The sequence below is a fragment of the Podarcis muralis genome, chromosome 2 (genome assembly GCF_964188315.1).
Source record: "Podarcis muralis chromosome 2, rPodMur119.hap1.1, whole genome shotgun sequence".
Classification (NCBI taxonomy): domain Eukaryota; kingdom Metazoa; phylum Chordata; class Lepidosauria; order Squamata; family Lacertidae; genus Podarcis; species Podarcis muralis.
Window position 1 is genome coordinate 114,214,815 of NC_135656.1, and position 13,056 is coordinate 114,227,870.

At 49.1% G+C, this 13,056-nt stretch overlaps 1 protein-coding gene across 15 annotated transcripts in view; it reads right to left on the reverse strand.

Moving 5' to 3' along the window:
- Positions 1–345: 345 nt before the first annotated feature.
- Positions 346–13,056, reverse strand: part of TNXB (tenascin XB) — a 118,682-nt gene continuing 105,971 nt past the window's right edge. For all 15 annotated transcript variants that reach the window (XM_077920887.1, XM_077920888.1, XM_077920882.1 and 12 more), the window contains 9 exons: positions 12,266–12,385; positions 11,602–11,745; positions 10,877–11,007; positions 9,541–9,673; positions 7,473–7,624; positions 7,054–7,150; positions 5,759–5,920; positions 4,001–4,164; positions 346–3,440 (listed from right to left, as the gene is read on the reverse strand). In XM_077920887.1, coding sequence (XP_077777013.1) covers positions 3,342–3,440; positions 4,001–4,164; positions 5,759–5,920; positions 7,054–7,150; positions 7,473–7,624; positions 9,541–9,673; positions 10,877–11,007; positions 11,602–11,745; positions 12,266–12,385 — 1,202 coding nt within the window. In that variant the 3' untranslated portion in view covers positions 346–3,341. The remainder of the gene's footprint in view (positions 3,441–4,000; positions 4,165–5,758; positions 5,921–7,053; positions 7,151–7,472; positions 7,625–9,540; positions 9,674–10,876; positions 11,008–11,601; positions 11,746–12,265; positions 12,386–13,056) is intronic.

Consider the following 13,056-nt stretch of genomic DNA (forward strand, 5'->3'; position numbering starts at 1 on the left):
AGTGTAAATTAAATAAGTAATGCTTCTCCCTATCATGGCCACCCACTCATTCACACCCACTTTCCCTCCGGCCCATAGGGGAAAGCAAGAAGGCTGTGTGGAAGGTCTGCCCTGTGTCCGCTGCTGCTTGGCTCTGCCCCATCCTCCACTCCCTAAGATTCAAGAGACCCGTAATCAGTTCTCAAAATCAGTTCTCAAAAAGCTGAGCCAAGATCAGCCCTGCAGGATCAGCAGCCCTACTCTCTCCCCACTTGCGATTTCTTGCAGTTTGTATTTACAGGCATTCACTGAGCCAAACACCCCTTTTGCAAATAAACCACCAGCAAAAGAAATTCTTTCTCTATCCTTTTTTCCAAAATTTATTTTTTATTTTAAACGTTTTTCTCACAAGGATCTAAAAAATAACATCCCCCCCACCAAGCGCTTCGTATAGAGAAACTTTACCCTGATGCACCCCCCCCCAAAAGTACCACTGTACAGCCTGCCCCTCCCACCCCGTGCAAAGTTCCTGCCCCATCTCAGGTCAGCGACAGCTTCTGCCCAGGAACAATGCGCTTGCGCTGCCCTCACAGGGGAGAAAAGCAAACCCTGTTTCCCCCAAAGTGCTGAGGACACGTGCTGCGATCCAGGGGCCTTGAGAGAAGCGCCAACTGCATGTGCGATTCTGTTTGCGCCGTCTTTTATTCAGGGCTCTCGCTGGAGCCACCCAGGACGGCAGTCTGAAGGTGCTGAGTGCACAAGGTGCGTGCCGGGCTTCTGACATTTGCGGAGAAACGACAGCAAGAAATCAAGATCCTGCCAGGGAGATTGGAAACACCTCGTTTCTTGCCACCCTAGTTCTCTCTCTCCCCCTCCACCTGCCTTTCATTTTTCCAGGCTTTAGCTCCCATCTTGGCCCAGTGCTAGAGCATCCGATTGGCGTGCAAAAGGTCCCAGGCCCCTCCAATGGCCTCTCCAGGAAGAGTTGGGAGAGATCTTGCCTGAAACGCTGCCAGTAGATTCAGAGCTTGATGGACCAATGTTATGGCTCTGTATAAAACAGCTTCCTAGGTTCCTTAAAACTAAGATGGGCTCTCTCTAGCTTCTGCCTTCTGGAGCAGGAGAGGCTGAGTTGCGATCTGAGGCCAGCGTTCAAATGGCAGGAGCCTTTTGTGAAGAACTCGCCTACCATTTTTAGAAGGCCACAGCGGAGGCACAATTTGGCTAAATGTGTGTATGTGTGTACCTGCATGTGAAATCAGGCAATGCAGCTTGCAGATTTCAAATTCCCCTCTACCTTTCCTTATGCAATCAAAGCGACGCTCTGGTTTGCTTAGAACTGTTGCGCATATAACTTTTTAAACAAGCACTATTTGCTCTTCTCAGCTTCAACACATTCATTGTTTAAAATAAGAAATCAATTTGAGAACCGTTTTCCATCTGTCACTTCCTTCAGCACCCATCAACAGATTCTTTCATCCAGGGCCCTCCAGAAGTTTTGTTGGACTACAACTCCCATCATGCTGGCTGGGGCTCATGGGAGTTGGAGTCCGACAACATCTGAAGGGCCAAGGGTTCTCCAGTAGCCTTAAGTCAACCCATCAGGTCATTTATCTGGTGCCATTCCACATCTGGAGTGCTGTTTACATTTTTTTAAAAAAAGAAATCATTTTTTCCTATATCCAGAGGAATAAGTTCAAGGAATGCACATGCATACTCCACTTTTGAATGAGACCTGGTAGCGTTCAGTGGCACAGAGGAAGAGGCTGGAAGCAGAAATATAGAGTTCTCTCCTACTCTACCAAAGAAACTGTAGCCTGTTTGCCTTCAGGTAAGGCTGTTCCTTTTATTCCGTTTTGTGCAGTTTACACTTCTCATCCATTAGAGGAGGCATGGCCAACTTGGATTGAATCTGGCCCTTAAAGAAATTACATTTCCCGCTCCCCACCAATGGCCTGAATACATTTTCCCTCAAGGCGTGGTGGAAACTCCAGTCACAATTTCACTTGTATGGTAAAAGAGCTTCAAGCTGCAAGACACTGAAATATTTCCCACTTCACAGCTGCAGCTCTGTCTCTCTCTCACAAACAATTTGGTAGGTCAGGCTAAGCCAACAGCTGTGAAGCCCAAGGCGATAACAACACTTATTATTTGTAAAGCGCTGGCCTCCTTCTCACTGAGCTTTCAAACCTGTGTCTGGGCTGTACCAATTCAGACAGCAGGTAGGGGTTCCCACGGCAGACCGTTTCAAATTTCTTCCCGCATGTAGAAAACTAACATGGCAGGAGCCTTCTCTCTCACATGATAGTTTTCTACTTTCAGGGTTGAGATAGATAGGAGAATTCAGCCATTTGCACCCTCACCTGTAGCCTGAAGTGGTACATTCAGTTGGAAGTGGGCCAGTCTTCCCTTACAAAGACAGACAGTAAAACCACCATTGCTTGCCAGCTTAAATCAATCTTACTGTTATCAATTTGTATCTCTTCCAGTTTTCATCTCGGGGGTCTTTTCAGCCCACGTCATTCAGCTCTCTTTTCGTTCTGTGATCTCTTAAGCTGCCAGCTCATCCAGTTCACCTGTTCTTCTCTTTCTGTCTCTTCTTTCCAACGGCAAGTTGTTTGGGGAGGGGGAACATGAGAGAGGCAAAAGCTTTTGCGTGGATGGGGGGCAGCTGGCTTCAGTTTATAAGATTCCCAGGAGGGGTAAGAGAAATGCCAAAAATAAAAAGTGCTTTTAATGTTAACCTGCTTTCAGCGACTTGTGTTTACGAGTTTACCTCCTTTTTGAAAAGGATTTGGGGGAGAGGGAGGAGGAGAACTGGGGGGGGGGCTGAAGAAGGGGAAGCCTAACTGGAGACAGATGTGTGGGAGCAGGAAGCCAGACAGAGGATAGGGCTAGGGGTCAGCAACTACAAGATCGTGGGCCAAAACCCATCCCTTAAGAGGAGAAAATGGCTTCTGTGGCAACAGTCCATGTTGGGGATTGGGTCGCTGGCCAATCTGCCCTTGTTATCAGTGACTCTCCAGGAAAAATCTACTTGCTGACCAGGCAACAGCTATCCTGCAACATGCTCCAAAACTAAACCATTCCACCCCCTTAACTCTGCCCCTTCCACTATCATGTGCGTCGCATCCCTCTCATCTTGTGGCCGGTCAGCAGGAGATGGGGGAGGAAACGAATACTACAAGGTGCTTTTGAAAAAAATGTTCATTTCCTTTGTTTTGCTCCTTCCTTTTTCTCAGGGGAATTTGTGGCAGGGTACGAGGTATCTCCCATTGCAGAGGGGTGGTTGCTGCTGCTGTTTCTCTTTCCTCCTCCTCTGTTCTCCCCCTGAGTCAGTCCTGCAGCCTCCTTCCCTTTGCTCACACCCGACGCAGAGGCCGGAAGCCGCGGGGTCTCAGTTTCATCTCTGTGAAAGGGATGGAAAACTCGAATCCTTTCCAGTTAAACCAGTTGATGCCCTTGAATGAGACAGAGAGAAAGAAAGGAAGAAGGTAAGTGAAAAGCAAGGAGATGCATAATCTAGGAACAGTATGTTCCCGGATTGGGGACAAGGGCATAAGCAGGGCCTGCTGAATCAGGCCAGTGGCCCACCTAGTCCTGCCTCCTGTTCTCACAGTGGCCAACCAGAGGCCTGTGGGACACCAGCAAGCAGGATTCGAACACAAGAGCCCTCTCCTCTCCTGTGGTTTCCAGTGACTGGTACAGTCATACCTCGGGTTAAAGTTGCTTCAGGTTGAGCATTTTCGGGTTGCGCTCCGCGGCAACCCGGAGGTAACAGAACGTGTTACTTCCGGGTTTCACTGCTCACGCATGTGCAGACGCTCAAAATGATGTCATACACATGCGCAGAAGCGGCGAATCGTGACCCGCGCATGCGCAGATGTGCACGAGTTGCGTTCACTTCAGGATGTGAATGGAGCTCCGGGAAAGGGACACCGGCCTGTCACTCATAATTTGCAAGCACTCTGTGTTTGAAAGGTGCAGCTGCCCTTCACTCCCCCTCGCCCCATTGCAGTACCTGGTGGTCGCGGTTGTTCGCGTAGAGCCCGTTGAGGTTGGCGTAGTGGCAGTTGCGGTACCACCATGCGCCGCGGTAAGAGACAGCACAGGGGATGATGACTCGGTTGGGGTCACGGTCCTTGGTGGAGAAGACGCTGCCGGAGTGGTAGGTGAAAGCGTCGCCTGCGGAAGTGGGAAGAAGAAGAAGAAGAGTTTGGATTTAGTATCCCGCATTATCACTACCCTAAGAAGTCTCAAAGCGTCTAACAATCACCTTTCCCTTCCTCCCCCACAAGAAACACTCTGTGAGGTGAGTGGGGCTGAGAGACCTCAGAGAAGTGCGACTGGCCCAAGGTCACCCAGCAGCTGCATGTGGAGGAGCGGAGACGTGAACCCGGTTCCCCAGATTAGGAGTCCACTGATCTTAACCACTACACCACACTGGAAAGGAGGAGAGAGGGTTTGAAATGGAGCACAAATCTTCCTCCTTGAGCCTGCGCTCAGCCTTGAATCCTTAGATCCCCCTGCTCAAACCTGCCTTGAGGTTCCCCCACTCAAAAGAATAATATAATATGGGTATGTATTGCTATGTATTTGCGGGCGGCAGCTGCAACATCTAAGGAGAGGGAGAAGGCTTGTAAAAACAAACAAACACCTTTATCTATGCAGGAAGATTCAGGGCAGGCGAAAGAAAGTCCTTCTCCACACAGTGCATAGTTAAACTATGGAACTCACTCCCACATGAGGCAGTGATGGCTGGCTTTAAAAAGAGGATTATACACATGTATGGAGGGAAAGGCTATCGATGGCTATTAGCCATAGAATCATAGAATTGGAAGAGACCACAAGGGCCATCGAGTCCAACCCCCTGCCAAGCAGGAAACGCCATCAGAGCACTCCTGACATATGGTTGTCAAGCCTCTGCTTAAAGACCTCCAAAGAAGGAGACTCCACCACACTCCTTGGCAGCAAATTCCACTGTCGAACAGCTCTTACTGTCAGGAAGTTCTTCCTAATGTTTAGGTGGAATCTTCTTTCTTGTAATTTGGATCCATTGCTCCGTGTCCGCTTCTCTGGAGCAGCAGAAAACAACCTTTCTCCCTCCTCTATGTGACATCCTTTTATATATTTGAACATGGCTATCATATCACCCCTTAACCTCCTCTTCTCCAGGCTAAACATGCCCAGCTCCCTTAGCCGTTCCTCATAAGGCATCGTTTCCAGGCCTTTGACCATTTTGGTTGCCCTCCTCTGGACACGTTCCAGTTTGTCAGTGTCCTTCTTGAACTGTGGTGCCCAGAACTGGACACAGTACTCCAGGTGAGGTCTGACCAGAGCAGAATAGCCACCACAGTTAAGTTCTGCTTCCACTGACAGCATGCCTCTGAATAATAGATTCTGGTTTGTTTTGTTTTGTTTTGAACTTTCTCATGTTCACAGAATCATAAAATGATAGAATTCCAACAGAGTTGGAAGGGATGCCATTGGTCATCTAGTCCAACCCCCTGTGATGCAGGAATCTCAGCTAAAGCACCCATGACAAATGGCTGTCCAACCTCTGCTTTAAAGCCTCCAGTGAAGGAGAGTCCACAATCTCCCAAGGGAGAACTGTCAGACAGCTCTTATTGTTCCTCTGAGTCAAGTTGCCCTGCAGACATCCTAAGCGCTCCCTCTGAAACCAAACTGCCTTTCAACATCCTCTTCTTGCAAGCTCTCTGATTGGATCCCACCTGACAAATGGTGACGGCCTGGAAGCCCCAGCCCCAGCCCCCCTCACCAGCAGTGCCGCTGTAACTGCCCAGGTGCAGGCGGTAATGATCAGCAGGGGGATCCACGCGGAAATTCTGGTAGGTTGCATAGACAGACTCGTTCCCAGCCCGCAGATCCACGCGCAGCTCGTAGTCCCCTGATGTCGTCAGCTGGTGCAGAGCATCGTTCCCTGGAGAGCAAGGCAGAGAGCAGGATGAGCCCTGTTTCCCTCACGCGCTCTGGTTCCCATCCTCCTGCAACTTTAGGCTGCGGTGACTTTGCAGAAAAAGAGAGCCAGTGCGATCACACTGCTGCAAGGGTGGGGGACCTTTTTAGCCTGAGGGCTGAATTTTTTCCCTGTGCAACCTTCCAAGGGCCAGTAGCAAAAGCAGGAGGAAGAATGGATGTAAAGTTTACCTTTCTACATCAGGCTACTCGCTCTACACAAATTAACGCAACCCTCTCTATCCTGCATCCAGGCAAGCAACAGGTATCATGGGGGCGCTCTACGTGGGGCTACCTTTGAAGGTGACCCAGAAACGACAACTAATCCAGAATGTGGAAGCTGGACTGCTGACTGGGAGTGGCCGCCAAGACCACACAACACTGGTCTTGAAAGACCTACACTGGCTCCCAGTACGTTTCCGGGCACAATTCAAAGTGTTGATGATGACCTTTAAAGCCCTAAACGGCCTTGGCCCAGTATACCTGAAGGAGCGTCTCCACCCCCATTATTCAGCCCTCTGGTGGTTTCCTTGCTGCGAGAAGTGAAGTTACAGGGAACCAGGCAGAGGGCGCCTGCCCTGTGGAACACCCTCACACCAGACGTCAAGGAAATAAACAACTACCTGACTTTTAGAAGACATCTGAAGGCAATCCTGCATAGGGAAATTCTTAATGTTTGAATTTTTCTTGTGTTTTTAATATTCTGTTGGGAGCCGCCCAGAGTGGCTGGGGAAACCTAGCCGATGAGCGGAGTATAAATCATCATCATCATCACCATCAGAATCCAAGTACACATTCCAGCCAGGCAAAGACACCCAAGGAGAGTGTTGAGCAATGCCAGTGAGGTGAGTGGCCTGGGGAGCATCCCAAGAGCCAGGCAAACAGCCCCAGAGGGTCACCTTTGACCTCCGTCCCTGACATATGGCTTATGTTTGAGAAGCCTGGTTTTAAATCCCAGCGTGGCTGGGGAAAGCCTTTCTTGTGCCATGTGTTTTTTTCCTCCGTTCCCAGTTTGTAAAAGAACAGTGGCAACAAACCTGCCACAGCATCCTTTTGTGCAGATGGAGGAATTAAAGGGCAGCTAAGCGATGTACGCACCTAGCCAGAACTCCCGGGTGAGGTTGCCAAAGCCGGTGGCGTATTCCTGCCAGTTGCGCCAGAAATTGGTCTCGCCGTTCATCCGACGTTGGAAGACCTAAAGAGAAGGAGGAAGAGTGAAATGGCACGGTGGGGTGGGTGTGTGAGAGAGAGTTTTGTGCGTCCAAATGAATTTCTGGTGTGTTTATGTCTGCTGTGGGTAAACAAATAAAATTTGCATCAAGGTGGCCCCATGTCAGCGCCAGCTACAGCTGGATTTCTGGATAATGCAAATTAATGCCCCTCAATATGCTCCTGAACAGCACAACTGCATAAATGAAGAAACCCCACAGGGATGGGGGAATCTGTTTTGAGCTGACACCACCTTTGAATATTTCTGCCCATAATTCCATTCCTCGGCTACCCTCCTTAATACTTACTATCCAGCCTCCTCCGTCAGTCTCCATGTCGCAGTACACCTGCAAGGGGCGGTCCTGGTTGCCCCCAAGATAAATCGTCCTCACTCTTGAGGGTCCCGGCCCATTCTGGCTCTCCTCTGCGCAGTCGCGAGGGAAGGGGTATCTCAGGGGTCCTGCCGAGGAAAGAAAAGACGACTCTGCCAATGTCTATCCCATACAGTGGTACCTCGGGTTAAGAACTTAATTCGTTCTGGAGGTTCATTCTTAACCTGAAACTGTTCTTAATCTGAAGCACTACTTTAGCTAATGGGGCGTCCTGCTGCTGCCGTACCGCCGGAGCACGATTTCTGTTCTCATCCTGAAGCAAAGTTCTTAACCTGAGGTACTATTTCTGGTTTAGTGGAGTCTGTTTTTAAATATTTTTATTAAATTTTCCAACATACAGTTATAATATCCAATCTGAATTTATCACATATTTTCTCTTTTAGACTTCCTTCAACCTTCAACCTTTCTGACAATCATCCTTTATTCAAATTTTTAAATACGCATTTCCTAATTTTATATTGCATTTTATAGACCTTCACCCTCTTAGTTTTCATCAATACAATAGTCCTCTAACATTCACAGAGCTTCTTGAAATCCCACTAGCGTTATTTGCTCATCACATACACATTTCAGATAATCTGAAAATTTGCCCCAGTCCTCGATGAACCTTTGATCTCGTAGATATCTGATCTTTCCTGTTAGTTTGTCTAGTTCTGCATAATCCATCAGTTTCATTCTCCATTCTTCGAGCGCCGGCAATTGTTCCTGTTTCCAGGTTTAGCGGAGTCTGTAACCTGAAGTGTATGTAACCCGAGGTACCACTGTATACTAATTGCAAGCTTATTCTCTGTTTGCTGATCTTTATGTAGCTATCCATACAGATAGGCTCAGGGGAACCCCAAAGATATAAAACAAAAACAAAAACATGGGGAAATAAGGTGCTCCAAACCATCCCAGTGAAGACAGATTGACAGAATGTTGATTGGCTGTTGAAAGGAGGGTGAGCAGAAAACCTTGGGGCAGGGCATGCTGGAATGGAGTACCTGGAAGAGAGCATGGCCAGCTGGCTCAAATCCCAAAGAGGAGTATTCCACGCTGCAACATTTTGTCACAGTTCCCACTTCAGTATAAAGGAAGATAACCTCCATTTTCAGGAGCAGCTGCTGGGGACTGCTTTCCATTATTGTGCCCTGTTTATGAGCTTCCCAAAGGCACCTGCTACCAGACTAATGTTTGGGGCAGCGGCGGGGGTGGGGGGAGGGAAAGAACTAGATCAGATGAACGACATAATTCAGTATTAAGTGAGCTGAGTTGTCTCAGAAACAGTGGAGGCTCCATTGGTGAGAATGGGGCACTGTCCCACCAACCTCAGCCAGCCCCCTCCTGCTGTCCTTCTTATAATCGTTGCAGAAGGAGGAACTGATCATCTCAATGTTGCCATTGTAAAATTCAGCAGGGAGGAGGATGGGGAAAAAACTGGAATGAGCTGGCTCACCCTGTCCTTGGCTCTCTGGCTCCACTTACTGTTGGTCTCCTCTGCCTTCTGCCCTGCCAGCCCCAATGACTGCAAGTCACCATTGCTCAGAAGGGATTATTCTGAGAAAAACTGTCCGACATCACCACCACTGGAATATTCAGGTTCCCACCCCTAGTTTCACTGCCTACAAATGGCAGAGTTACTTTGGGGGGGGGGGAATTTCACTTAGCATTTAAATCTTCCTGTTTCATAGCATAAAGGGGTTGGGCGTGTGGTCCCAAGATGCAGAATCGCGAGAGGGCAGCCTCTTGTTCTAGAAATCAGCAGCAGTTCCCCCTCTTCCTCCTGGAGGTGCATGTTCACACAAACAGAGATGAGTTTGGAGTTAATGACTTGTGAGCCTCATTCTTACATGTGAATGTCATCACTGCAGAATGAAAAACTGGGGTTGGGAGAGGAACGCAAACGGGTGTTCTCTCTCTGGTGCAGGTTTTGCGAAGCTGTCAAAGCCTCGTGTGCCTAAACACAAATGTGTTGACCCTCGGACGCCCCAGGCAGAGCAATTACCGGTGGTGAAGGACGTTGCGGTTGGGCCTGTAGGAGTGCCTCTTCTCAGTGCCTGGACTTGAACCTGGTACAGACTGGAAGGAATCAGGTCTTGGAGTTCATACGAGGTGACAGAAGCGTCCACGGTGATCTCCTGTGGAGCAGACAATGAGGGGCAGTGAAAAGCCAAACCAATAACATGCTGTGGAGCTTACATAGTTAACCCCAAAACTCTTCCCCTAATGTAGAGTGCTCCCATCCCTACTATCAGAAAGGTGAGTCAGTCAATAAGCCTGACACTTCATATATTCTCATGGAGGGATTGTTAAGGGCCTACATATCGGCTTTACATATTGGTAAGGTAAAGGTAAAGGGACCCCTGACCATTAGGTCCAGTCGTGACCGACTCTGGGGTTGCAGCACTCATCTTGCTTTATTGGCCGAGAGAGCAGGCATACAGCTTCCGGGTCATGGGGCCAGCAGGACTAAGTTGCTTCTGGCGAACCAGAGCAGCGCATTGAAACGTCGTTTACCTTCCCCCCAGAATGGTACCTATTTATCTACTTGCACTTTGACGTGCTTTCGAACTGCTAGGTTGGCAGGAGCAGGGACTGAGCAATGGGAGCTCACCCGGTCGCGGGGATTTGAACCGCCGACCTTCTAATCGGCAAGTCCTAGGCTCTGTGGTTTAACCCACAGCGCCACCTGCATCCCAATTACATATTGGTAGAGTTGCCTAAATAAAAAAATGTTTCAGCCAGAACAAAAGACAGTATAGAGAAGACATCTGCCTAATGTCAATGGGCAGGGAGTTCCAGAGTATTCACGATACAATTTCTCTCCAGGGGAATCTGATACAAGATCAGTGGTGTTGTTGCCTGCTGCATAAAGGTAAAGGTAAAGGTACCCCTGACCGTTAGGTCCAGTCGTGGCCAACTCTGGGATTGCAGCGCTCATCTTGCTCTATAGACTGAGGGAGCTGGCATTTGTCCACAGACAGCTTCCGGGTCATGTGGCCAGCATGACTAAGCCGCTTCTGGCGAACCAGAGCAGCGCACGGAAATGACGTTTACCTTTCTGCCGGAGCGGTACCTATTTATCTACTTGCACTGGTGTGCTTTCGAACTGCTAGGGGCAGGAGCTGGGACCGAGCAACGCTAGCTCACCCCGTCGAGGGGATTCGAACCGCCGACCTTCTGATCAGCAAGTCCTAGGCTCTGTGGTTTAGACTGTTTAATTCCAATGGACTCTGCTTTGTAGGTTTCGACTTGAAAACAAACCATGCCATCCCTGGAAATTCTCACTTCTCAGGGAACTGGGGAGTGCATAACCAGAACAATGCTAGACAGTTGGGTACCTTTGATTGTCCAGATGGGGTTTCATAGGTTAGCAGATATCCACCAGGAGGGGCACGGGGTGGCAACCAAGTGAGACGAGCACTGCGGGATGAGATTTCACTAGCCTGCAGATCCCGGGGTCCATCTGGCCCTGGAAAATGGAGAGGAATAAAGGTTTAAGAAAAACCAAAGCACTCAAGTTATCTACCTGGCACAGGGAAGATTCCTGCCCCTCTCAATGCAACATGTACCGTCTCAGCAGCGTAAACCAGAGGGATCCAAGAAGGGAGTGAAGGGATAGCTCAGTTGGCAGAGCACGAGGCTCTTAATCTCAGGGCCATGTGTTTGAGCCCCATGTTGGGCGAAAGATTCCTGCATTGCAGGGGGTTGGACTAGATGACTTCACGGTCCCTCCCAACTCTGCAATTCTATGATTCTATGTAAACTTGACTAAGGAGGACAAAATGAGAGCCCTGCAGGATCCAGGCCAAAGGCCCATCTAGCTGTTCTCACAGCTGCCAGCCAGATGCTTATGGGAAGCCTGAAAACAGGACATTCCTCACTTGTGATTTTCAGCCACTATTCTTCAGAGGCATATACTGCCTCTGACAGGGGAGGTAGGACAGACTTAGGACATGGTTCCCTCCCACATCTATTTCAGGCCCTCCAGTCTCCGTTGGCTGGCTTTCCTGCCCTTTGTGAGTCTTGGAATGTCTCTATCGCTTCCCCAGCCCCATCTGCATACCGGTGGTGAACGTGGCGCTGGCGGGAGAACTGCGGTTTCCTCCTTTCTCCCCATACACGCTGGCCCGATATTCCGTGTCCAGGTGCAGCCCTGACAACTGCAACTCAGCCCGGTTCCCTGGCACTGACTCGGAGGCCCTTGCACCTGGGATAGAAAGAGAAGAGATGGATTATTAAGAATGGGCCCTGCTGCAAGTAGAGATGAGTGGATCTGTCAGCTTTGGGTTTCTTCGGTTCGACCTTTTTTGCATTCACAGGTTCAGGTCTCCAAGCTGCCACATCAGCTGCAATCTTTTTTTTGAAAAGGTAACATGCTCATGGAAATTCACCAGCATTTTAGTGTGAATTACACACGTCTGTAAGCAATATTGCTCCTTAATTCTGGGCCACTTTCCACCACTGTCCCCGAGCCACTAGTTTGCGTCTGACTCCAGCTGTGGGATTTGGAAGTTCAACTTCAACTAACAACAACAAAGCAGATCACAGAAGTCCAAGGCTCACACACCTTTTCCTCTTGTCTTGTGGCCATGTCTGCCTTTTGTGGCAACAAGTATAATGCAATGAATTACACTCTCAGTCTCCCCGCTGCCTCCCAAATGGAATAAGGGCCTTGACCACCTGCAAATCACCCCACCCCTGCCCAAATCCCCATCCCCAACTCTTACCACCGGCAGGTCCGTAGGTGACAATGTAGTTGTTCATCTCAGCCACAGCAGGTTGCCAGGTAAGCACAGCTGACGAATCGGTGACATCGATGGCACGCAAGTTGGAAGGACCATCCGGAACTGTGAGGAGGAGAGAGGAGGATGCTGAAGGAGGTACAAGCCCCGGCAGAACCAGTTGAAAGGACCCTAGGAAGAAGGTATGGGAGAGAACCCCTTTCTCCCCCTATACCCTGAAACCCTCCAGACACACCGCTGTGCCCAGGTCTGATGCGCAAATGGTCCTAATTGGTGCAAGGTGGCTTCTTAAAAGTGGATTCCTGGAGACCGGAAGTGGTTGAGAGTTGTTGCTGTTTCTATCATGCAATATTATATTTCAAATGAATCACTAAGTTGTTTATTTTTGTAGTCATGCTTTTCACTATGACTTATTTGCATTGGATCTGATTGGTTGTCGGGTGTGTGATCTTTGTCGTATATTTTGTCGTTCCCATGGCTTGTGAACTGCCTTGTGTATAGCAATGTGGAAAGGCGGTATACAAATTTAAAATGGAATTGCTGCAATGTGCTCTATGTGAAGCTTCCCTTAGGCTTCTCTGGAGTACAGTCGTACCATGGAAGCCGAACGAAATCCATTCCGGAAGTCTGTTCGACTTCCAAAACGTTCAGAAACCAAATTGCGGCTTCTGGTTGGCTGCAGGAAGCTCCTGCAGCCAATCGGAAGCCGTGAAAGCCCTGTCAGACATTTAGCTTCCAAAAATAGTTCACAAACCGAAACAGTCACTTCCGGGTTT